Consider the following 23,225-nt stretch of genomic DNA (forward strand, 5'->3'; position numbering starts at 1 on the left):
CTTCACCCTTGATCTTCTCTGGGATGGTTGGTAGGCAGGCAGCAACGGGGTTGAGAACAGAACCCAGGCGTCCTTTGACCTTGGGAACTACCTGGTTTCCTCAATGGGGGATTTGCAATAAAAGAGAAACTCCAGCCAGTCTGTGATCAAGCCTGACTTGACTAATGATTAATTGGCTGCCCAGAGCCCAGACGGGTGACAAGGTGCTGTGGTCTGTCTTATGATGGGCAGCAAAGCCTGAGCAGACCATTAATAATCAGCATCGCGGCGGGAGTCAGCTGTTTGGAATGTGTGGTTTCTCTTTAATGCTGTTTAGAATGTGCATAAAAATTAATCTTGGTGTTTTTATTTATTTATTTGTGTATTTATTTATTTCTCTCTTTTCAAATCCACAGCAGACTGTCCAGATGCTGTGCCTTCCTCCGCTGAAACAGGGGGAACGAATTATCTGGCCCCTGGGGGGCTTTCAGGTGAGACATTTTCTCTTTTCCTGGCAGTTTCAAGATCTCTTGAAATGACTGGACACTGGAGGAATGGGGGTGGCCTTCTGCCGCCCCAGCTGGTCTGGGGTTAATTCTCATTTTTATGTGCTTAAACTGGATGCATCCGTGGCGACTCGGGCCCCTGAGCTGGTCATTCTGCGGTCTCCTACGCATCAGGACGCTGGGCCTCCTCCGTGGATGAGGAAGTGGGGGCCAGCTGCGGACTGGTGGGGTGCTGTTTCCTGGTTATTGTGAAAGTAGCTACTGGCTTGAGGGGCTTGAAGTTGCAGACTTGGGTGTCCATTAGTTGATGGGTTTAAACTCTGTTTTGCCCTTGTCCTTAGGGCATCGAGTGCCTTGAAGGGGATGGATCCACCTTTTGGGAACTTGAAAGCAGATCCCAAGTGTAGGGTGGGAGTTCTGCATAGACGTCCTTGATGCTTCGCAAGTTTTGCCTTCCCAGGCTAGCTTAGTGCATTGTCTGGGCACGGGAGCCACAGGATGGAGACACTGCAGACCCTAGACACTTCGTAGGGCTACCCCGGAGGGAAGGTTTTCTTCCTCAGGGTCGATGGGCGTGCTTGAGGGCCTGGAATGCCAGTGCTGGAGGGTTATGGGGTTAAGGGAGGGGCATTGGGGAGCCCGAGCATCGCTGTCCCTGAGGGGCAGGAGAAGAGAGTCATAAACTTGGAGAAACTCATTAGCAATGTAAGTGGGAAGCATTTTCCTCTTTCTTAGAAGACATCGGTTTCCCCCTGGTTTTCCCACTCCAGTATGGCCGTCACTAGATTTTCTGAGAGCTGGCTAAAGCAGGAGGCAAAGTAGACTGGGGGAGGGGGGGTGGGGGAGAAATTCCACAGAGTTCCGTGCATTTGTTGTTTCTTGCTTGGGGGCATTGGCATAGGATCATGGCAGCTCGGCTGGAAGCAGTAAAATTTGTCTCCAGGGGGGGACTGCGAGGTACCCTCTTCTGTGAGGTGACCTCTGATGCCTCCAAGCCACGGTCATGCTCAGCTCATCCCGGTCAGCCCCTCCCAGGCTGTCCTCCAGGAACTGAGCTTGCCAAGGACTAGGAGGCCTTTAGGAAGACCCTTGTTTGTTTTTATTTCAGTACAATATATACTCCCACTGTTGTCTGCGACGGGAGGGTATTGTTTACACAAGGCTCCTAATGAGGAGTGAGCAGGAAGGAGAGGGGGCCCAGAGAGGGGCGGGGGCTTCGGGTGTGAGGACGGGGCCGGACCGCAGCGGTGGAGCAGGGAGGACTTGAGAACTGCGTCTTTTCTGCTCTCTAAGGCTGAGAAAGTTCCTGAAAGAAAGAAGGCCAAGTAGAGGGAGAGGGTCTGGGCAAAAGGACACACTCAGGATGTTGTTAGATGGGTTTATTTTTTAAACCCTGAATGTGTAGGGAGGAGCCCCAGCCCCTTCGAACCACATGAAATGAGCAAGGGAAGTGGTAGCTTTTGAAAGGGGGGGGGGCTTTTCGGAAGGGTTGTCTTACTGATAACATCTTGTCTGTCTCCTTTGCTGGGGGAAGTGACAACACCAGGCCGAGCATCTCCTCCCTCTCCCTCGGCCTGAGAGCCAACCGGCAGCACGTCCCAGGCATCCCCACTGGAGATGGGTGGGCACTTGACTTTGCCTTCCCGACGCTCCCCCAGTCCTAGAAAGAAAAGGGGAGGGGGTGTGTGTGTATAAAACAGTGATTAACCGCTCCCCCCCCATCCCCACCCCCTAAGGTAATTGCAGCCATTTAGATTACTAAGGAGCTGCTAGGGAGGAGTGGTTGTCTGTGAAGGGATCGAATGGTTTAACAAAACTGCAAAAGGAAAAAGACCAGGGGGCCTCCACATGAAAGAGCATTTGTTTTGAATTTTAGCTCTTAATTTACTAATTCCCAAGGCTTCAAAGTTTGAGCCCTTTCTTCTTTCTGTTCAGAGTTGGAGCAGTTTATTAATAATGTGCTGTGGGGGGAAATTGAAGAACCTTGATTTCTGGGTTGGTGCCCAGTGGTTTGGGGGTGTCAGGAGAGGGGAGGTGATGGGCACAGAGAAAGCCCGGGGCTACACCCTTTGGAGCAAGAGTGCCCCCTGAAAAGATTTAATGGCCTTGGTCCAGGACGAGGGTTTTGCAAATGGAGCGAGCCCAAACCTCCTCCTCCCCAAGTTGATCTTTCCATGGGGGGGAGGGGACGTGGCCTGGGTGTGTCCGCCTTGGAGGATGAGGCTGGTGCGGGCTGTGGGGGCAGCCTGGCTGAATGGGGCAGGGCCTGTGGCCGAGTGGGACGAGGCTGCCCAGGGGGGGAAAGGGTTAGCAGAGGCTGGAGGGTGGGAGCCTGCTTCAGGAAGGGGGGGCAAGTGGGCATCAAGGTGGGGAGCGGTGAAAGCGCCCACAAGGATCTGCCCCCTCCTCCCCCTTGGAATAACCTCTCTCAGTGTCTCTTTCACAGGCCCTGTGTGCTGTTTTCCTTCCTGTCCTGCCCTGGCTGAGAGCGGGCTTAATGAATGGGGCTCAGTTTAGGGTGGGAGGGAGGTCGGGAGCGGGAGCCAGGGCTTGATTCTCTTGGCAAGGGAAGAAGGGAAAGAAAAAACAGCCAAATGTGAAAATGTGGTGCCTCGGAGGTGGGGGTGGGGGTGTGCTCCAAGGCATTCCCCTCCTGAACTGCCGGGGTGACTCCGAGGCTGGCCCTTCCCTCTCCTGCAGGGAAGGGGAGTGGGTGGGTGGGAGCCTTGAGCAGGCCCGCTGGCTGCATTTGGAATCCAGCCTTGCAGCTTGGGTCTGGCTGGGGAGGCCATGGGCCCAGGCCTTCGGGACTTGCAGGGAAACATACCCCACCCCTGCAAGTTTCCTCAGTCTGGGAAAACCGGCACATTTTTAGAAGGCTGGGACTTGCTTCCAGGAGATTGTACTTTCATTTCTGACAGCCGGCTCTCTGAGACAGATGGATTGCTTGGTGGGCATGGTTTTGTGTGCGTGCGCGCGCGTGCGCTGCAGACGTACAGATAGACGGTCCCGTGCCCAGACGCATGAGCAGGCAGGGGCCCCCAGGCAGGCCGTGGGATAGGCCTGGATTTCTTGATGCCCACCTGGGGTAGCTGGACGGCAGGGCAGCTTTCCCATGAGGATATGTGCTTCGGCGGTGGGGGCGTGTTTGTGGATGGGTTCTGGACTCTGATTTGGCAGCTCCAGGTTCAGCTGTGTGTGTATAGTGCCTTTTGAAAGGCATGCAACTCCAGAGTAGGCCCTTGCTCCTGGAGCGTGTCCTGGCCTGGGAAGACCCACCCTGGAGAGGTCTGATGTGGAGGGGAAGCTTCTAGGTTCGTCTGGGTGGTGGAAGCGGGAGCATTTCGCTCCCAGAGCTTTCACCTTATCGCTGGTAATCAAAAGCATGTGCTAGAAGCTGCCATCTTTGAAGCCTCCATCTGGAGTTCCTGGTGGGGCTTTGATTTAGTTCATCTGCTGTCCTGGTTTGGGTGTGTTGGAGGAACACCGTCTCTCCCGCCTGCAAGTTCTGGGTCCTCCTCCCTGTACATATTAATGTCTGGAGCCGGCCGTACGTCCCTCCCCGGATTGGGGCAGGGATTGGAGGCCAGCAGTTTGTAGTTTATTTCAACTTTAAGAGAGATGCCAGCATGGAATTCAAGGAAGGAAGTGGGGGCAGTCGTGACATAGGTACTGATGTGTCTTGGGGGAGCCCCAGCTCTTGGCTGTGCAGAGTCATGCTTGTTGGAGAGACACCGTTCCACCAGCCCAAGGGAGGGTCTTAAGAACCATGTATACTTTCTGGTTCCCACTTCTGGGTGATGGGCAGTGTCCTTAGGTCACCGTGCACTCCTGGGACTTGTCTCTTCCTTCTCTTTGGTCCTTGCTGGCATCGATGATAGCTACAGAGAAAGAAGTCCTCAAAATTACCTCTGTAATCTAGAAACGTGCTCTGGCTCAGTCCATGGTCAGCTTAGGCTCAAACCAAGTAGCTTAGGAAAGATTGCTCTATCTTGTTTTTAAGCAAAGTTCATCAGCTCCATGTGAGCAATTACTTACTGTCTGGCTTGGAATGGTGATGGCACACTGGGAATAACTGGACCTGGGTGCCTGTCGCTGTGTTTTTCATGTCTCCTTCCTCTGCCTGGGAACAAACAGCTTGTGGTTTCACTGAGGTCTCTGATGCCAGGGGTGGTGGTGGTGGGGGTGGGGGTGGTGGTGGTGGTGGTGGTGGTGGTGGTGGTGGTGGTGGTGGAGGAGGGGGAGGAAGAGAATTGAGGTCATCCGAGCGGCCAAGAGCACGGGCTCTGGGGGGGGGTCAGATGCACCAGCACATGTGACCATGAGTGAGCTCCTTACCTACCCACTCCCTTAGCCCCCAGATGCAGACAGTCTGGATCTCTAGGGACCCAGCCCACAGCTCCCTAAATGCCAGTGTAATGACTAGGGGCCTGGGCCAGCTCACCTGGTGCACACCCACTCCCCCGTGAAGACCAGTCCTGGACGGCTGCTCAGGCTTCTGCAATGCTCGAGGCCATGCTCTCAGCCCTGGAGGAGGGCTCACTCATGAAATCCCCTGTGTCTGGAAAGAATGAGGTAGTCAGGCAGGGGTTAAGTGCAGGGAGACAGCCCTTAAAGCTCTCTGAAGCAAATCTGGGCTGCTCTCCTGGCCAGACTAGACGGGCTTCTGCCTCCTGCATCCTGTCACTGAGGCAGAACAGGGCCTCCTAGCAAAGGGGGTGGGGGCCAGGTGAGGGCCCGTTTCCAGGGTCACTTCTGGCTACAGTCTAGCACATTAAATCTCACTGCCCCCCTTGGACCTTTCCTTAGCAGAGCCTGGCTGTAGATGGATGGACTTTAGACCTGTGGGGCCTCTCTGGCAAGCTCCGAGCCAGTAGGACAGTGGAAAGGGAAGAAGTGCCATCAAGTTCGGCTTCTTTTGCATCTTTATTGTTGCTGTTACTGTCCCCAAATCCTGCTCTTGGCCAGTGTGCACTGATCCGCCGTGCTGATGCTGTCCACTTCAGTCTGGGCTTGGAACCCGTGGTGACAACTTCAAAGCAGGTGGGGGGAGGCGAGGCCTAGGGTGGTGGTCCCAGACTTTGCCTGCACGTTAGAGACCCTGGGATCTTCTGAATCAGAGTGTGCAGGTGGGGGCCCAGCATCGGTATTTTGTGAAGGTCCCCAGGTGATCGCAAGTGTGCTGACAAGTTGAGGAACCTCTGGTAGGAGGGGCAGAGGGGTCTGTGTTCCTGCGGGGCCTGTCATCTGGTGGCTTCTCTTGGTGGCCGCGAACGTGTCCTGTGATTCTGTGGCAGGTGTCCTGTGATTCTGTGTATTCTCTCTAGTGAAGAATTTGAGGACCTTGCCGAATGAACTTCTTCTCAAATGAGATTTTTGCTTGATTGACTTTACGCCTTCCCTCAGTTAATTTTGCTGTTGTTAATGACACTGTAAAAGTGACCGGCAAGACAGTTTCCTTTTGGGGTGATAACAGTGTTCTGGAACCACGTACGGAACTGGTGATGGTTATACAATTCTGTGAATGCGCTCAGTGTCACCAATGGTAAATTTTATGTTATGGGTATTTTACCACAATTTTTAAAAGGTACATAAGTTCCCTGTGGTAGCTTTTAAATGTGTGCAGATATTTGGATAATCAAGGACAGTGATTCCAGAGAATAAAAATGGAGAGACTTGTGTTAGGTGCCTGGGAGCTACTGTTAGACAGACACTCGTTCCCAAAGCACCTCTGAGGTCCCCTGGGTTGGGGGGCTCCCTTTGATGGGCCGGGAGCCAGTCTCCTCTGACTCTTAACTCCCTGAAGAAGTGGGGAGAAGCAGGCGCTTCTCCGTGTTGATTTTTTTTTTTTTTTTTTTACCTTCCCTTTTCCATGTGGGTTGCAGAAATGAGAGGCAGGAAAGTTCTCTGTGGTTCTTTCCAAGCCTGACCTTTCTGCAGGGGAAGTGAGTGCACTTGTTCTGTCTGCCCCAGATACTTTTTCCCCCCAGGTCATGGCCAGCCTGGGGATTGGAAACCAAGCATGATGCAAGGGCTGTCCCCCAAAGCCTGGGCCCCCCCCCCGCCCCCCTGCCCCTTCTTGGTGATCCAGACCCCTCCCCTGGCTCTCATGCCAGGGTCCCTAGTCCGTGTGACATCCCTGCTTGAGGTTATAGGGCTAGAGAGGGAGGCGGGTGACTTGCCCGGGAGCCCTCCCTTTGCAGGAACCTCGTGAAAGGTTACTGTACATCGCGGCCACTGGGAGGTCACCACTGGTCCTACCATCTTCCTCGCTCGGGATTGAATGGCTAGCCCAGAGTCTGGCCGGGTGCCTACTGTCACAGAGAGGCTTCCTCTCTGGGCTATTTTCAGCGGGAAGATATTATTAACTGCTGAGGCACAGTTCTCAATTTAGTGGCTAACACACCAAGAAAGCAACATTGACTCTGTCAGCGACGGCTCTACCCAAACACACTGGGCTCCCCTGACCCCTTCCACGTCTCCCCGTGGGGTGTCCTTGGGGATCTGGGATGGGGAAGCTGGGATGGGGAAGATGCGATCGGGAATTCTGTCTGCTACACAGAGATGAGAACCTTTTTAATGAAGCCAGTTCTTTAAAGGTGTAGAACATGATAATATTCTATTTATATTCTAAGGTGGGGAGATTTTGTGCTGGGAGTCGGGCACTGGATGAAAAAAAGAAACTTTCTGTGGAGTTGAGGACAGTTGTTTAAAACAGAATGATAACTTTCACCTTGTAAGCGAACAGGAAATATTGGGATAAGACAGGAAATTGCATCATTCCTCTTATAAGAACTCCAGAAAAAAGTTGTTCGCGAAAGGTGGTGGCAACGAGGTGGCCAGCCCTGGGTTTTTTTGTTGCTGTTGTTTCTTAGGGTGTTCTCCCCCCTCCTTCCCTTCCACTCCCACGAGAACTTTCAGGCCATTTTCTTTAAGAAAGGGGCTGTTTGAGAACTTTGTTATTTTTATTATTTAAAAAAATATTTGACCAGAAGGGTCACCTTCAGTTGAAATGTTAACTGCAGCCTAATTTCCTGGTTCACTAAAGAATCTTTCATGACTTTTTCAGCTTCCTTCCCCAAATGGTGAAGCCAAGCAGCTCTTGGCTGGAAGTGGATTTTGGTTTGGCTGCTCGAGGTCCTCGACACTGAGCCCCACCCAGTGTCATTAGCTCAGTTTTAACTTGCAAAAGAAAAAAAACTCTTACTTTTTTGGTCGGGGGTAGTAGGTAAGAATTTGCTCATGCCCGCAGCTTTCCACCCCAGCCTTGCCTTCCCCTAACGTGGGTGCCTGGCCTGGGGCAGGTGGGGAGTCGAGGCTGCCTTGAGTTTTCCAGCCACAGAGCCCGGTCCCGTGTCCACCCCCGCAACCCCCAGGAATTCCTTACCTTCTGAGACTATGTTTCTAGGGCACTAGTGAGGAGTGGAGGGGACACGGGCTTCAGAGCTCCCCTGGTACAGCTGTGCTCTGCCCTGGGAGACGGGGGTGATGGGGCCCCCCAGTCACCCAGAAGCTTCCCCCAGAAAGAGGGCTTGCCCACGCACCCACAGGCCCATGCGGTGTGAGAAGTAGGTGGTTATATTGTCCTGGGTGTAAAAACACAGGTTTCCATTTACTCATCTCTGGGTTTCCGAGTCTCCGCCCCCTTTGATGATGTCATTGTTCTGAGGACACGGGCCCGTGCCCCAACCCGTGCTATAAGGGGCCCCCTTTAGGTTGGAGACCAGAAAGAGATTTGTATGTGGCTTGCTTGCTCCCCACTCACTCCTGCCCCCCACCCCAGCTTTTTTTCCTTAGCGTACATTGTTTTGTTTTCATAACACAACAAGAGCCCTGGGGTGTGTAAGAGCATTGTTGAACACTCGGTGAGCGTAACTTGTCCAAACAGAGCAGGACGCCAAGGCAGAATGCTGTGGGCAGGTGGTGTGCCCACAGAGGTTGCCGGGCCGGCGCCTGGCTTGGAAACACCTCTCTGGATCTGCCGCAGCTGGCTGGAAAGTAGGTGAGGACAGGGGCTTCTCTCTTCCCGCCCCCACCGAGCGCTGGGACGGGGCCTGGGCCTTTCTGGCTGACCCCTGGCTGGAAGGCATGCTGCCCTCCCAGCTAGGTTCACTTGTACCCACTTGTACCTCCCTCTGGCAGGTGTAAAGCTGGGTGGGCCAACTGCTTTGGGAGAAGCCCGCCGGTCTCTGGTTCATTCATTTAGTGATGATTTATTGAGCACCTACTATGTGCCCGGCTCTGCAAGGTGTGGACGATGCAGTTTTGGGGCCCCTGGTAGAAAGGTGGTGGTTTGTCCAGAGATGTTTTTGGGTCAGTGAGGTAGAGGGCTCTTGAACGGGATTTGGCTCTGTCTGGAGTACAGACGGAGGGCAGCTTCTCGGGCAGTTGCTACAGGACAGGAGGAGCCAGGGCCCTGGGGCTCAGAGCCGGGCCATGGGGTGAGGTGTTGTAAGACATGGCAGAAGTGCAGGGATGGGCCCCTGGGGTGATTGTCTGAGCATGCAGGGTAGGCAGAGCCTTTCTGTCACCGGCTTTTGCCTTGGTTGTGTGGTCTGTTGAGAGTTGAGATAAAACAAAGCTTGCGGATAAACAGAGGTCTGTCTCCACTGGTTCCAGCCCCACCCCCTCCATCCTCCCCTTGATTGTTTCAGGAACAGCAGTAACATTAGGAGGTACAGTTATAATCCAGACCCTGGTAGCACCTGGGTGCGCAGTGTGGCGGGAAGGTGACCAGCCATGCACTGGCTCTGTTGTGGGACCACAGCCCTGGGTGGGGGCAGGGGAGCTCAGCACAGACACAGGTGTCTGGAAAGATAGTTGTTAGAATGTTTTGACAGCCACAGGGCAGGTGGGCAATCTTTAAAGCCCTAGAGCTTGACTTTCCTTTTAGAACTCTGGTGGGCTTGATTCTCACGAGGACCATTTGGGGATGCAGCTTGGCTTTTTAATTTTAAATTTGCCGGTCAAGCCCATTTTTCTGAGGTGCCAGGGCCGTGCGGGAGGTCCCGGCCCACCGCGGTGGTTTTGTGCAAGGTGATCTAATAGGCAGTGACCAAAGCCTGTTCATTTCCACGCTCACCCCGCCCAACGGAGGGCTCCGTTCGTGGAGGCCACTCATTTCATTGATCTTCTCGCTCCGCTGTGGAACCCCACCGGCCAGAACAATCTGAGAGCTGCCTTGGCATGGGGTTTGAGCCAGGGCAGAAAAGGGAAGAACTGATCTCCACTCCAGTTTCATCTTGTCAGGCTGGGAGTTTCTGTCAGCAGACAGCTTAGTTCACTGGCCAGGGACTGTGAGTGGTTCTCGGGGTTGTTCATTTCAGAATCGCCTTTTTACTTTGAACTTGAGATGGCTGCTCAACAGGAACAGAAACAATATGACGCCAAGCTAGGACGGTGCTCTCTGTGGACGCACCTTTCCGTGTTTGCCTCTCAGAGGTCACATAGCGGCCCCCGCCACCCTTTCCCCCAGCTTCCACTCTTCCAAGCCCCTAATGAAGTTGGAAGTGTCTCTTTCCCCAGTAGGCGAAGTGAACTGCGGAGGCCGGGAAGGGTCTAGAAAAGGTGCTCGGGGACCTTGCCGGCCCCAGGGCACCCTCTTAGCCAGGCCTTGCTGGCTTCTCCTCATTAATCAGTAACCCAGAGCGAAAAGAACTAGTTGGGTCTTCCTGTGAGCTGGGTGCACAGTACAGCTCTTAAAAAGAGATGGGCCCCATCTCCAGCTCTGTGGGGTCACAATGAAGACCCTGCTGGGGGCTGTTTCCTGGGGGAAGAGGCCTGGGGTGGGGGGCATGCAAAGATTCAGAAGTGAGTCTTCCCAACCCCCAACTCCTGGTCTCCCAAGTCCTGGGAGGGGGCCTGGAGAATGACAGTGGGAGGGAGAGCGCCCCCCAGGTGTCTGTCCCTAGGGGCTGAAGGTGGGGCTTTTGGCCTTTGGTCCGCAGGGCCTCACCTGTCCTGGGCCTCAGTTTCCTCATCTGCAAAATAAGCTGTTGGACCTGGTCTCTCCCAAGTCCTCTTGCAGAATCTTGCAAGGCATCCTGTGATCCGCGTGGTCTTTGGTTCTTGGATTTGAGGGTGGGTGGGAATGAGACCCCCTGTTGCTGAGGTGGTGGGTAGTTAATGGCCGCTTGCATTCTCGAATAAAAAGATTATAGTTCTTTGCATTTCGTGGCTTGCAAACTCTCCCAAGAATGAAAGTTGAGGAATGCATAAATGCATAAAATGCATTATGCATACCAAAATTTGCATACATTTCCAGGGAGCCTTTATGCTTGTGATGGGCGGAAGCCCACCGGTGAATCCCCTGTACTTAAGGCCTCCAGGTTAATGGGGAGCATCGGAAAGCATTAGGAGAGGCGGGGCCTTCTCTTCTATTTTCAGGTCCTTTTTCTCTTTCCTTTCTCCCTTTCCTTTCCCTTCCAACTTCTTTTTGGGCAAAATATACCCCACGTTTCCCATCATGCCTGTTTTGAAGTGCACAGCTCAGTGGCATGAGTCCGTCAGCTCGCCGGGCAGCCACCCCCACCGCCCTTCTCTAGGACCTCTTCTCTTTCCTGAACTGACACTCTTATCCCCCCGAAACCCTAACCCCCCAGCCAGCCCCCCACCCTGGGCAGCCACCATTCTCCTGTCTCTGCATTTGACTACGTTAGGTACCACATAGGAATGCAGTCATCCCGGATGTGACCTGTGGCTGGCTGACTTCAGTCCACAGAGTGTCCTCAGGGTTCGTAGCCCGCGCCAGAATGTCCTTCCTTTTTAGTGTGTCTCTACATCTTTATTCATTCCTTCTTCAGTGGACACACTTGGGTTGCTTCTACTTTGTGGCTGTTGTGAAAAATGTGAACATGCTTGCAGATAGTCTCAAGACTCTTCTGGATACATTTCTGGGTCATGTGGTAACCCTAGGTTTAGTTTTTGCCCCAGCGTCCTAGGGCAGCGCCATCTTGCCATGTGTGTCCCCGAGCCCATGGTGTGGGGCGGGGGAGTCAGACTGGCCATCATGCTCCTGGGTGCAACTGGGTGGGTTTGAGGCGGAGCCCTGGCTCGGGGTGTGGGGCTGCTGAGTCTGATGGGGGGTGGCCTGGCCTTCCCTACTATAAGCCAGATTGGAACCCCAATTTATGTGAGGCCTGTAGCCCTCTAAAATGTGGGGGCACACAGCACCAAGCAGCTGGTGATTTATGGTGGGCTCCAGGGGCCGTCCAATGGCAGTCCGGCAGCGGTGGGTGGGGGGGGGCTTCATTCCTCTTTCACGGGGTGGGCCCCCGGGCCTGGGAGGCCCTGGGTGCTTTGGGGGTGAAAGGGCTGGGGTGGCTGAACAGTGAGTGTGTCAAAGCCAGAGAGATTAGATTACAGAGGTAGACAGAAGTAATGATTAACTTTTCCAGTCTGCACACTGTCTCCAGTCTGTCGTACTGTTGTTTTTCCCTGTGAGTACAGTGCGGGCCTGGCCTGGCCAGGCCCTGGTGTTGGGTTGTAAAGAAAGAGGAGGAATGACGGCTCTGGGAGCGAGCAGGGGGGCGGGGAGCCAGGAGCTGGCCAGAGAGGGAGGCTTTTCCATCAGATCCTGCCTTGGAATTTACTGGCCGGAATGCAGTAAATGTTCAAAATGCCATCCCATCCAACAGTTTTCATAATTGTTATGGAACAAGGGAAGCTGGGGGGCGGGAGGGATGAAAAGGACTTTTGTTTCTCCCTGGGTTTTTCCACGTCTTCGACGGGTTTCCTACACTCTAGAAAAGCTGGAGCTGGTGGGGGGGGGGGGATGGGAGGGGGCAGGGCACGGCCCATGTCTGGGTCCTGTAATACTGGACCGCCTTTCGGGGCACTGGAGGTCAGTGTGCACGAGGCTCTATTAAAAGGAGGCCCCCCAGCAAAAGCAGCTCACTGCAGAGCCCCCAGACCTGCAGAACCGGGCGAGAACTGCTCTGTACCTCTGGGGCTTGTGTCCTGTAAAACAATTGACGTATGCCTCCATTTTTATTAAGATTCTTACTGAGTTTGAACATGTAGCCCACATACTCAGAAGGGGTCAACACGGAGAAGAAAATGAGGGACCTTTTGGTGGTTTAAGAGACGATTCTTCGGTTGGACTCATGTATGCATTCCCACTTGGGAATCCACATGTGGAAGTTGCGGGGAGGTGTCTCTGGTCTCTCTCCAGGAGGGAGGTGGCGGGGGTGGGTAAGCCTGGAGATTTGACTTGGGACATCTTCCTGTTGGGTGATGGTCCCACCTCTTGTTGTGTCTTCCTGGGAGTGACCAGGGTCCTACCCAGTGGGCAGGCAGGTGCGCAGATACATGCCATGCAGGTGTGGGGGGCTGTCTCTGTGCAGGTATGTGAACGCCCTTTCTGAAGAGAGCTGCTGAGTTATTTGGGGGGGGGGGTAACGTTGGGAACGTTATGGTGCACGTTGGAGGGGAAGAGTCGAGCTTCAAACTTGAAATGATGAGACTGGGCGCACACTAACACCAGCCAGAGAGGCCCATTTACTGTAAATATTATGAATGGAGTTGGCCGGGCTGGGAGTCCCCACCCTTCCTCTCTGAGTCCTCTCAGAGCCCGGCAGAGCTGGCCTCCTCAGAAGGCAGGCAGCCGGGTACACGCTATAATTTGCATGGCTGAGGGCTGGGGCACAGGAAGCCGTGTCAGCCCGGCTGGCGAGACAGACGGGAGCTCTTGATTTGTGTGGCTTCCCTCCCCTGCCCGGCACTGCCCTCAATTATATTCTCTGCTGGCCAAATACTGCTCTTAGAAGGGTCCCCCGGGCTGGGGGCTGTTGCCTTGGACATTTGAGGGGCCTTGGGAGACAGGGGTGGGGCCCGTTTGGGGAGCAGGAACGGGGGGGGGAGTCCATTTTAGCTTTAGTAACCGATTACTCATCATAATTTGTAAGGCACAGTCACGAATCAGTCTCCCAGACCAGCAGGATCTGCCAAATCGGTGAGCTCGAGAGAGCTCGCAGGAGGAGGGTGGTGATGGGCGAGAAACTTGGGGGTACCAGGCCTGGCTGGACGTTGGAAGCGTCGTGGTGATATGGCAGACCCTGCCCTGGGGATCCACCTTTTCCTGAGGGCGAGGAATGAGGAGGCAGCAAGAGCGCAGTTCAGAACTCCCACGTTTAAAAAGAAAACCGGTTTACAGATGGACACAGCAAAATTTGACTCAAATCTCCTTTGCCTTTTGATTTTGTTTTGTCTTAATTGTTGCAAATTAAATGCAAAAATGTGCCAGGCTCCCCAAAGTGATTTTCTTATTCTCTGGAAGGTAGTAAAAATAATGGAACCAGCGTTAATACTGATCGGGCCCTTCTGTGAATCACAGAGTGGAGCCAGAGACTGGAGAGCCCGAAGGGGGCCCCTTGTGCCCTAGCCTCCTACATATTAGTGAGGGATGGGTCGGACTGAGCCTCTGGGAGGGCAGGCCGCCACTTGGCCAAGATCATAGAGCGGCTTTGCTGGCAAAGAAAACTGGTTCATTCCCCGCTTGGTGCAGGGGAGCTGGACCCCACGCTCAGCCCTAAAGAAGGAGTCAGATTTCCAGAGCGTGTTCCGAAGGACACTTAATTTTTTTCCTCTAGTATTTGGAAAGGGCCAGGAGCCTCAGAGGTCGGAGGTGGCTGCCCACTGCGGCTCACGCCGGCCAATATTACGGCCTTGAGTTCCAGCTCTGTTTGGCAAGTGATCTGTGCCTCTTTCTTCAACATAAAGACGGTAATAGGATGCAACCTCACAGGGTTGTCACGATCCCCTTCCACCTGGGCCTGTACATAGTAAATGCTTATTAGGTGCGGGCATGGCCCAGACTGTTCTCTTCCCTGGGGGGAGAGGGGGTGGGTAGCGTTTTCTAAGCAGTTGGAGAACCCAAGACAAGATGTCTGAGAGGTGAGACCAGCATGTGTAGGCACAAGCCAGGTCCTGGCTCCTGGCCACTTTGTATCAGATTGTCATAGCAGCCCAATGAGGCTGGCCCTGGGAGCTCCGTTTTAGGGAAGAGCTTAAGTCACTGCCAAGGTACCATGGGAGGTCGGTCTGAACGGGGTGTCTGACGCCACAGCTGGGGGTGGGGGCTGTTGCACAACCCCCGAGTTCCCTGGGGGGGGCGGGTTTTGGGGAGCCCAGCTGGTTGGGCCACAGGGACCAGGGTGTGAGTACCCCGGCCTCTGAGGCAGACCCTTTGGTACCCCCTGCCAACCCCTCGCCCCCAGTCCAGCCACCTCAATGGAGAGATCTCGTTGCAGAGCTCTGAAAACAGCCCAGCTTTCTCAGCCCTGTGTTCTGCCAGCTAGAGTCCCGTTTCCTGATCCTCTTTAGTGGAGGAGCTTGGGGTAGTGGTGATGGGTTGAGTCTCAGCGTTTTCAGGGCTAACCGGAAGTGTTTCAGGTTTGTTTCATCCCCTATGGGTAACTTGTTCCAAACCCCCAGGGTTGTCCATAGGAATCCGAGGGAGCCCTGGCGGAATCTTTGGTGTTCTGGATGAGGTCGTAAACAAGGCAGATGAGAACTTGCTCCAGAACCCGAATTGAGCCCAAACACCTCAGCAAGTGTTTACGTGTCTCCTTTGAGTTCATTTGCGTCTTGGACAAGAGACCCGGCAGGGTTCCTGGTTCATGGCGAGTGTTTGGGTTGAGAGGAGATGGGACGGATCAGCACTTGGGTCCCCTGTTACCTCGGTCCTTGTCCCCAAAGTGCGCTGGTTGCTCTCCGACCAGGGTGGGGAACAGGGCTGACTGGGTGCTGTTAACCTTTGAGATGTCTGAGGCGGGGGGGGGGGACAGGATGAGGCAACCCTTGGTGGCGCCTGAGTACCGAGGAGGGAGGACCCTGGACCTACGGCGGGCAAGGCGTGGCCGTGTTTGCGTTCCAGCTCCAGGGTTGCCGGGTTTAACTTCTGCGTCTCCCTGTGTGTCCTTTGCTTGCCCTCACCCAGCTGTGTGAAGGCAGCCGTTTCTGCCCAGTCTCCCTCTGCTGGGCTGCCGGGGAGGGGGCGTGCAGGCCTTGTCCCACTGTGGGATTTTCAGCGGACACATCTTCATTTTTATTTTTTTAAGATTTTATTTATCTGAGAGAGAGAGAGAGAGAGAGAGAGAGAGAGAGAGAGCGCGCGCACACACGCGTGCACATGAGCAGGGGGAGGGGGAGGGAGAAGCAGACTCCCCGCTGAGCCCGATGCAGGACTCGATCCCAGGACCCCAGGATCATGACCTGAGCCGAAGGCAGACGCTTCACCGAGTGAGCCACCCAGGCGCCCCGAGACATCTCCCTTTATAATCCAAGTGCCTCGCAGAGATGAGGGTGGGTGAGACCCCTCCTTGCCCGCCTTTTCCTCCCGCCCCCCTGTGCCCCGCAGTTGGGCACGTGTAGCGCAGTGGGCCCCATCACTGTGGCTGTCTATACTGGCCTGGTTCCCCGCTGTGTTCCTGTCCTGAAAGGCCAGAATCTCGGGGACCCCTTTCCCCAGCAGCACTCCTGTGCGTGCCCTGTTCTCAGAGCCCCACTGGGTGTTTTTTGGAATGGTCCTGCCTCTTTGGCCCTCGTGGTCGACTTCGTAAGCGAGAGACCAGAAATGGTACCATTGTCTCTTCATGTCCCCACACCTTCAAATAAAAATGGAAAATCCTGGGGTCTGGTCACCCGCTGCCATTGAGAACCCCGGGCGTGAGAGTCATTCATGAGCCTCCACTCTTCTAGAAGGGTCAGGTCTGTTCATTCATGACCAGGGTAATTAAATAACTCTTTGTAAGAGGCAGGGAGCTCCTTCTTAAGTGGTCTTCCCTAATGCAAGTGCAAACACAAGTAAAATCCTTTCCCTTCTCAACAGCCACCCCCCTTCCTTTTAAAGGGTAGATTTTTATGCTTTAAGGGAAATGAAGAAGGGGAGGGGGAAAACAACCTTAAAGGAATTTTAGGCGGATTCAGCATTTTTCTGGGGTTGCTCCAAAAATTCCCTAAACTGTAATAAAAAGAAAAAATTGTGAGCAGGCATCTGATTAGTTGGCTTTTTACAACACAGCTTTTCTTTTGGATGCTTTAAAATGCACAAATACGGTTTTAAAACAAGCCCCTGTATAGTTTTCAGAGGAGGGAGAGAAGTTGCTGAAAATACCGGAAAAGGTTGTAAAGCTGAGGGGAGTTAACAAGGGCCTGCGAGTCTTGCCTTTGGCTTCTCCTCATGGAAGCCAGTCAGGCTTCTGGGGCTCTTCCTTAGCCCTGGGAATGAGGGAGCCTTTTCTGTGTGAGAGCCTCCCTGCTCCTCCCCCTGAGGCCAGGGAAGCCCCTCTAGGAGCTAAACGTTCGCACAGACCTTTGCGGGGAGACGCTTGTGGGCTGTGGCCCAGTTCAGGGAACTGTGCTTCTCTGAAGAAAGATGATGCTGAGTGTTTCCCAGAAATAGCCCAAATGGTGGGGAATTTGGGGCAAAGCTCTGAGTTGGCAACGTGGGATGTTGTCCCGGGCCCCCAGAAATGGTAATGCGGTAAAGAGGCCTTCGCTGGTGGGATGGTTCTGCTGGAAGCATGTTCCTGTGCGCAGAGCTGGCCCGAGGAGCAGGGAGCAGTGAGGAGAGGGGGTATCCGGGTGCAGGGAGGCTGGGGGTGACCGTGGGGCAGGACTGGGGAGGAGCCGGCGAGGGTCCTGCTGTGGCGGCTTAGGGCACCTAGTGGACTTCCAGGGGTCTTGCTCACGCACAGGGACACCCATATGCCGCTGGTGATCTGGGCAGGGCCATTAACCTCCACAGAAAAAGGCTTTTTCCAGGGATGTCTGGCAGCAAATTGCTGGGTGGACTGGCGGGCTACACAGATGAAAGAGAAATCCGCCAGAACTCCCCCGCCCCAGGGCTCCCGGCCAGTCCAGCCGACCTCAGGCCCCAGTCCCCGCCCGGCTTCCCCTGCCCCCAGAGGCTGCTGGGCAGACGGGGCGCCCACCCCTTTCTGGTGGGCCTGGTTCGGGCAACTTGATCCCGGGCCCCCACCCTGCCCCTCCTCCCCATCCTCCTCTTCCCAGCTAGCCGGTGCCAGGTTTCAGGGGGGCCGAGCTCCATGAAACAAAGTATCGTGAGGCCCCACGGAGGGTCTCCTGAACCTTCCTCCCAGCAACTCCCCCAGTCTTCTTTCCAGACCAGGTTTGTTGTCCCGAGTGGGGATAATAAACGACAGCTTCTTACATTTCAAAACACGCTGCTCCCCAAAACAGCAAGGCGGTCGTGCCTTCCAGAAGAGGGCTTCCTCCTTCCCAGCAAACTTGCACGCCAGAGTATTCTTATTTACACGGATATTATGGGTCTTTGGTGTAGCCTTTAGAGCCAAACTCCCTCGACAAGAAAGTTCAAAGATTGCCAGCACTCACGAGTTTATTAGCAGTTGATGGATACTCTGCAGAAACAAGTTAATGCCTGATGAGTCACCTCTGCTTGGAGCCCTCGTCCCTCTCGTTTTTCCATATGTTCCAGAGAGTACGCACGCAAACACACATGCTCGCATAACACACTCACGTGTGCTCACGCCCAGGGACACGCAGCCTCTCTCACACTTGTGCTTTATAGGACCATGGTTTGGGGGTGACAGGCCAGTTTTCTGGGGTTGATTTTCGGGGGGTGATTGAGAGCAGGGAGCCCTCAGCTTCCCCCTTTCGTGTAGCGGTCTGGGTAGGCGTTTGAGAAGGCCAGTTTGTGTGTGTGTGTGGGGGGGTGTCTGTAGGAGACAGCGGCCACTCAGGGTGGGCGAGTGTGTGGCTGCCTCTGTGGGTCACAGTGCACATTTGTACAGACTTACTCACAGAACACCTCCGTGCAAGACAACTGCTGCTTAAAAAAAAAAAAAAGTTAATGAAGCTGACTGGTTCCCAGGTCCTGACATGCCTGTAAAGGTTGGAAGCAGTTGTGTACAAAGCTGCCCTGGGTTTACCCAGCCTGCTGGAGCAGCAGGACATGGGTCCCTGAGCCCTCCTCCGCCCCCCGCTGCCAAGCTGTATCAGCATCGACCCTCAGTTGTTCCCAAACCAAAAAGGCCAGACAAACAAACAAAAAACCCATCTCACAGCCAACCCCCACCTTCAGGCCCTGAACCCCCAGTGAGTGAGAAGCGAGGGCTGCAGGGGAAGGCAGGAGGCCTCTGCTGCCTGCCTTTCCCCATTTTTGTTAACAAATACAAGACTTCCGGTCTCCGCCCTGCCACCACAAACCACAGCGTTCCTGGTTCCTGCAGCCTGGCCCGGCCCGGCCGGGGAGATTTATGGCTCCCAGTCTCGGGCCTGCCTTGCTGGCTCCAGCTTAAGGAGGAGTTGGAATGCCAGCCGCTGGGGCTCCCTTTCCCTCCATATGATCCCCCCAACCCCCCCCTTTAAAGAGCTCTGAGCGCCTGTTTAGGAAAGTCACCTTACCAGAATCACCCCAGGCTCCTGGCTGCCTGTGGGAAGAACCAAGTCTAGGGAAGCTGGGGGTGGGGGTGGGGGGGACCTGGAGGGGGCAAGGCAAAGTGTCTACATGTTTCTGGGGAGGGAGGGGGGAGAGAGGGGGTACAACAGGAAGAGAAGGGCACTTCAGGGAAGGTCAACCCATTGCAGACACATAATCTTCTGTCTGGGCTGGAGGAAGCTTCGTCAAGGTAGTCTGGGTTAACACCAATCTGCGTGCTGTCATTTGGCATTTTGACTGAATTCACCCTTTGTGTACAGAGCTGCTGCTGACAGACACACTGAGAGCTGAGTTTGTTCTATTAGGAAGGTAGATGTTTTGGCCCCAAACCCACCTGCACTTTGATTTTGATCCGATAGCACTCCTTTATAACCGAGGCAGGCACTGATCCGAGAGGCGCTGATCTGAGAGGTCGGTGACAGACACAGACACTGCCTAGTAGGGGACCCTGGAGTCCGGAGACCTGGGTTCTGGGTCTGGCTGTGTCATCTGTGGGGCCTGAGCAACAGGCTTTCTGGGTCCTGGTTTTCTTCCTGAGGAGGACCAGGGACTCTTAGAGCAGCAAGCTTTTCAGGTTCCATTGAATTTAAAGGCCTGTAACTCTAGGCCATCTGGAAGGCCCTTTTGTTCCCAAAACCAGGACCAGTGAAGTTACTAAGGGTTCCCTGGCTTCTGAGCTCTGCAGGGATGGGGCTTACTTTGGCCCCACAGGCAAACATGCTGGTGTCCTGGGTCCCTGACCAGTTGGGGGGAGTGGAGGGAGGAGGCACCCCATGAGCCCCGTGTTTAAAGGCGGGTTCTTCCATCACTGGGCTCCCGCACTAGGACTGCCGATCCCAACCGCTTATCCAGCACCACCATCACCTCCTCTCTCTAATGAGAGCTGAGGTGGTCTTGGGCTACGTGTGTATAGGTGTGCCTTGACTGGTGGAGGAAGAGGAAGACGCCAACCCCCATCACCACCAACTGTGTCTGCCATCTTGTTTTGTAGATTCCCAACTTCTTCTAGAGCCTGGGGATCGGTCACACTGGTGCGTGGTGGCATACTGGGAGGAGAAGACGAGAGTGGGGAGGCTCTACTGTGTCCAGGAGCCCTCCCTGGATATCTTCTATGATCTACCTCAGGGGAATGGCTTTTGCCTCGGACAGCTCAATTCGGACAACAAGAGTCAGCTGGTGCAGAAGGTGCGGAGCAAAATCGGCTGCGGCATCCAGCTCACGCGGGAGGTGGACGGCGTGTGGGTATACAACCGCAGCAGTTACCCCATCTTCATCAAGTCAGCCACACTGGACAACCCGGACTCCAGGACGCTGTTGGTACACAAAGTGTTCCCCGGTTTCTCCATCAAGGCTTTTGACTACGAGAAAGCATACAGCCTGCGGCGGCCCAACGACCACGAGTTCATGCAGCAACCGTGGACTGGCTTCACCGTGCAGATCAGCTTCGTGAAGGGCTGGGGCCAGTGCTACACCCGCCAGTTCATCAGCAGCTGCCCGTGCTGGCTGGAGGTCATCTTCAACAGCCGGTAGCCCCAACGGGGAGAGGATGGGGCGGGAGCCGAGCCGGCCCAGTCCAAACTACTTTGCTGCTAATACTTCCCTCCCGAGTGCTTGCTTTTCACGCAGACTCCTTGGTCATCGTGTGTAGTTCTCCCCCCCCTTCTTGTTCTTGTTTATGTTCTGTTTTGTTCTTTGAGAAATAGCTTATGAAAAGAATAGTAGGGGGGGGTTTGGGGGGAGTGGTGGGGTATGGCTGGTAGAACACCCCAGTAGGAAAAGGGGAAGCAAGAATCCGTACCACCAAACACACAAGGATGGGGGGCAGGCCCTCACTTGGGGGTCCTCGATTCCCTTGTCAGGGCGGGTGTGTGGGTGCGTGCGAGTGCACATGCGTCTGCGCATGCGCGTGTGTTTCTTACCGGGGCGTCTGCGGGGAGGTCTGTGCTCCAGGCTCCGTCTCTCCTGCCCTTTGGACGTGCTCAGCGGGGCAGAGGCAGTACCTGGGGCAAGCTGGCAAGCTGGTAGCTGCGGTTCCAACAGCTGCCAGAAGCCAGGCTCAGTCCCCGCTCCTCCCACCCCGTTTCTCCCCTCCCCTTCTAGGACAGGGGCCTGTCTGCAGGCTTCTTAGAAGCAGTGCTGCAAAGAGGCTGAACCAGAACCAGCTGTTCCATGCTTGTCTTCCTCCCCGTCCAGCCACCCTGCTGTCCTTGTGTCTTTCTTTTTTGGCCATCTGCTCCTGGATATCTCCGAGATGGGCTTCCCGAGGGCTGCCCGGCCTCCCTGGGGGCAGTATTGCCCACCCAGGGCCCCTCCCAAGCCCCTCAGCCTCTCCCCTGCCCTGGTCACATCAGGTTCCCCTCCCCTCCCCCGACCCCACCCCTTCCCCGGACTCAGAAAACCAGCTCAGCACTTTGCTCCCCTCTGCCGTCTATGTGTTGAGCTCTGCTGTTAGACCAGCGAGGGGAGCAGTCCTGGGAGGGAGACTTCTCGGCAGCCCCCCTTCCCACCAAGAAGGATTCGGTCCATCATAACCCAAGGTACCGCCCTGGGCTGACACCTAACTCTTTCATTTCTTCTACAACTCATACACTCGTATGATACGTTGACACTGCTCTTAGCTCAATGAGCATGTTTAGACTTTAACATAAGCTATTTTTCTAACTACAAAGGTTTAAATGAACAAGAGAAGCATTCTCATTGGAAATTTAGCATTGTAGTGCTTTGAGAGAGAAAGGACTCCTGAAAAAAAAAAAAACCCTGAGATTTATTAAAGAAAAAATGTATTTTATGTTATATATAAATATATTATTACTTGTAAATATAAAGACGTTTTATAAGCATCATTATTTATGTATTGTGCAATGTGTATAAACAAGAAAAATAAAGAAAAGATGCACTTTGCTTTAATATAAATGCAAATAACAAATGCCAAATTAAAAAAGATAAACACAAGATTGGTGTTTTTTTCTATGGGTGTTATCACCTGGCTGAATGTTTTTCTAAAGGAGTTTATGTTCCATTAAACAATTTTTAAAATGTATACTTGATTCCATGTCCTCCAGCTCCTTTTTTCTTGTGGTGGGAGGGGAGTAGGGGGGAGCGTTTCATCTCAGCTGATTGGGAAGGAGGATGGGTTGGGGAGGTATGGTCCCAGGAACCTGGGTCCCTCCAGTTTCCGCTTGTTACTCCTTACTTGACACCCACATCCTGAGCCCCACTGCACCTTTCCCGGAGGAAGGTCACCGTCACACACCTCGTTTCAAGACCGCTACCTTGGGGGCTGAAGACCTGGAGGGAAGGTTGATGGGAGTTGGGTGTTGACGGTGGGCAGAGGGATCACGCCACTTGTAGGTCCCTGCCGAGCTGTACCAGGCACTCCAGGAGGTGGAGTTGACTGCCGGCAACCCAGTACAGGTCCTATTCTGCGATCTCTCCCCTATTGGTCCTGCAACCGTTCCCGGTGGCACTTGCTGCTGAATCACTTGGTCCTGCCCCTGGGACTTCTGCCGTTGGATCTAAGCCAGGTTTAGGATTCAAGGACTCTGGTACAAGCGATGGGTCCAAACTGGACACCAAACAAGGTTGTGCAGGTGTCTTGTTTTGAACCTAAGATCCAGGGAGGGGGGGTCTCTTTGAATTGGGGGTTATGGTTTTGGGATATCACAGGGGCGCCTGGGTGGCTCAGTTGGTTAAGCATCTGCCTTCGGCTCAGGTCATGATCTCAGGGTCCTGGGATCGAGTCCCGCATTGGGCTCCCCACTCAGCACAAGTCTGCTTCTTCCTCTGCCCCTCCCCCTGCTCATACTCTATCGGGTCTCTCAAATAAAATCTTAAAAAATCCAGGGGCGCCTGGGTGGCTCAGTAGTTAAGCGTCTGCCTTTGGCTCAGGTCATGATCCCGGGGTCCTGGGATCGAGCCCCGCATTGGGCTCCCTGCTCAGCGGGAAGCCTGCTTCTCCCTCTCCCACTCCCCCTGCTTGTGTTCCCTCTCTTTGCTGTCTCTGTCAAATAAATAAAATATTAGAAAAAAAAACCCAAAACATTTTGGATATCACAAACTGATACATGATACAATTTTAAAAAAACCTTTTTGGAGGGCCAGAGTAGGATTATCAATACTCTATTTTGCCAAATGATGACACAGCCCTACGGCCTACTGGCATCGCCAGCTCATTTAAGAGAATTACAGTTGTGTAGTGAGAAATATTAATGCATGTTCATTTATGCTTGAGCATGAGTGCCAAATGGTCTGGGCCAGCTTGTTCACTTGAGGTAATGGGGAGCTCACTACCTCCCCAAGCACCTTTTGCTTTTTATCAG

The 23,225-nt window shown here is 54.1% G+C and overlaps 1 protein-coding gene across 2 annotated transcripts in view; it reads left to right on the top strand.

The window, feature by feature from the left end:
• The window catches only part of SMAD7 (SMAD family member 7), a 31,121-nt gene extending 9,175 nt beyond the window's left edge, over window positions 1–21,946 (top strand). Inside the window, exons 3-4 of one of the 2 annotated variants that reach the window (XM_025886630.2) lie at window positions 399–470; window positions 19,898–21,946. In XM_025886630.2, the coding sequence (XP_025742415.1) occupies window positions 399–470; window positions 19,898–20,436 (611 nt within the window). In that variant the 3' untranslated portion in view covers window positions 20,437–21,946. Of the gene's footprint in view, window positions 1–395; window positions 471–19,897 lie in introns of both variants that reach the window. The other variant, XM_025886629.2, reaches the window with a different exon arrangement.
• Window positions 21,947–23,225: the final 1,279 nt, after the last annotated feature.

The sequence above is a fragment of the Callorhinus ursinus genome, unplaced genomic scaffold (genome assembly GCF_003265705.2).
Source record: "Callorhinus ursinus isolate GAN/ISIS: 27379988/994484 unplaced genomic scaffold, GSC_fseal_2.0 scaffold11, whole genome shotgun sequence".
NCBI lineage: Eukaryota > Metazoa > Chordata > Mammalia > Carnivora > Otariidae > Callorhinus > Callorhinus ursinus.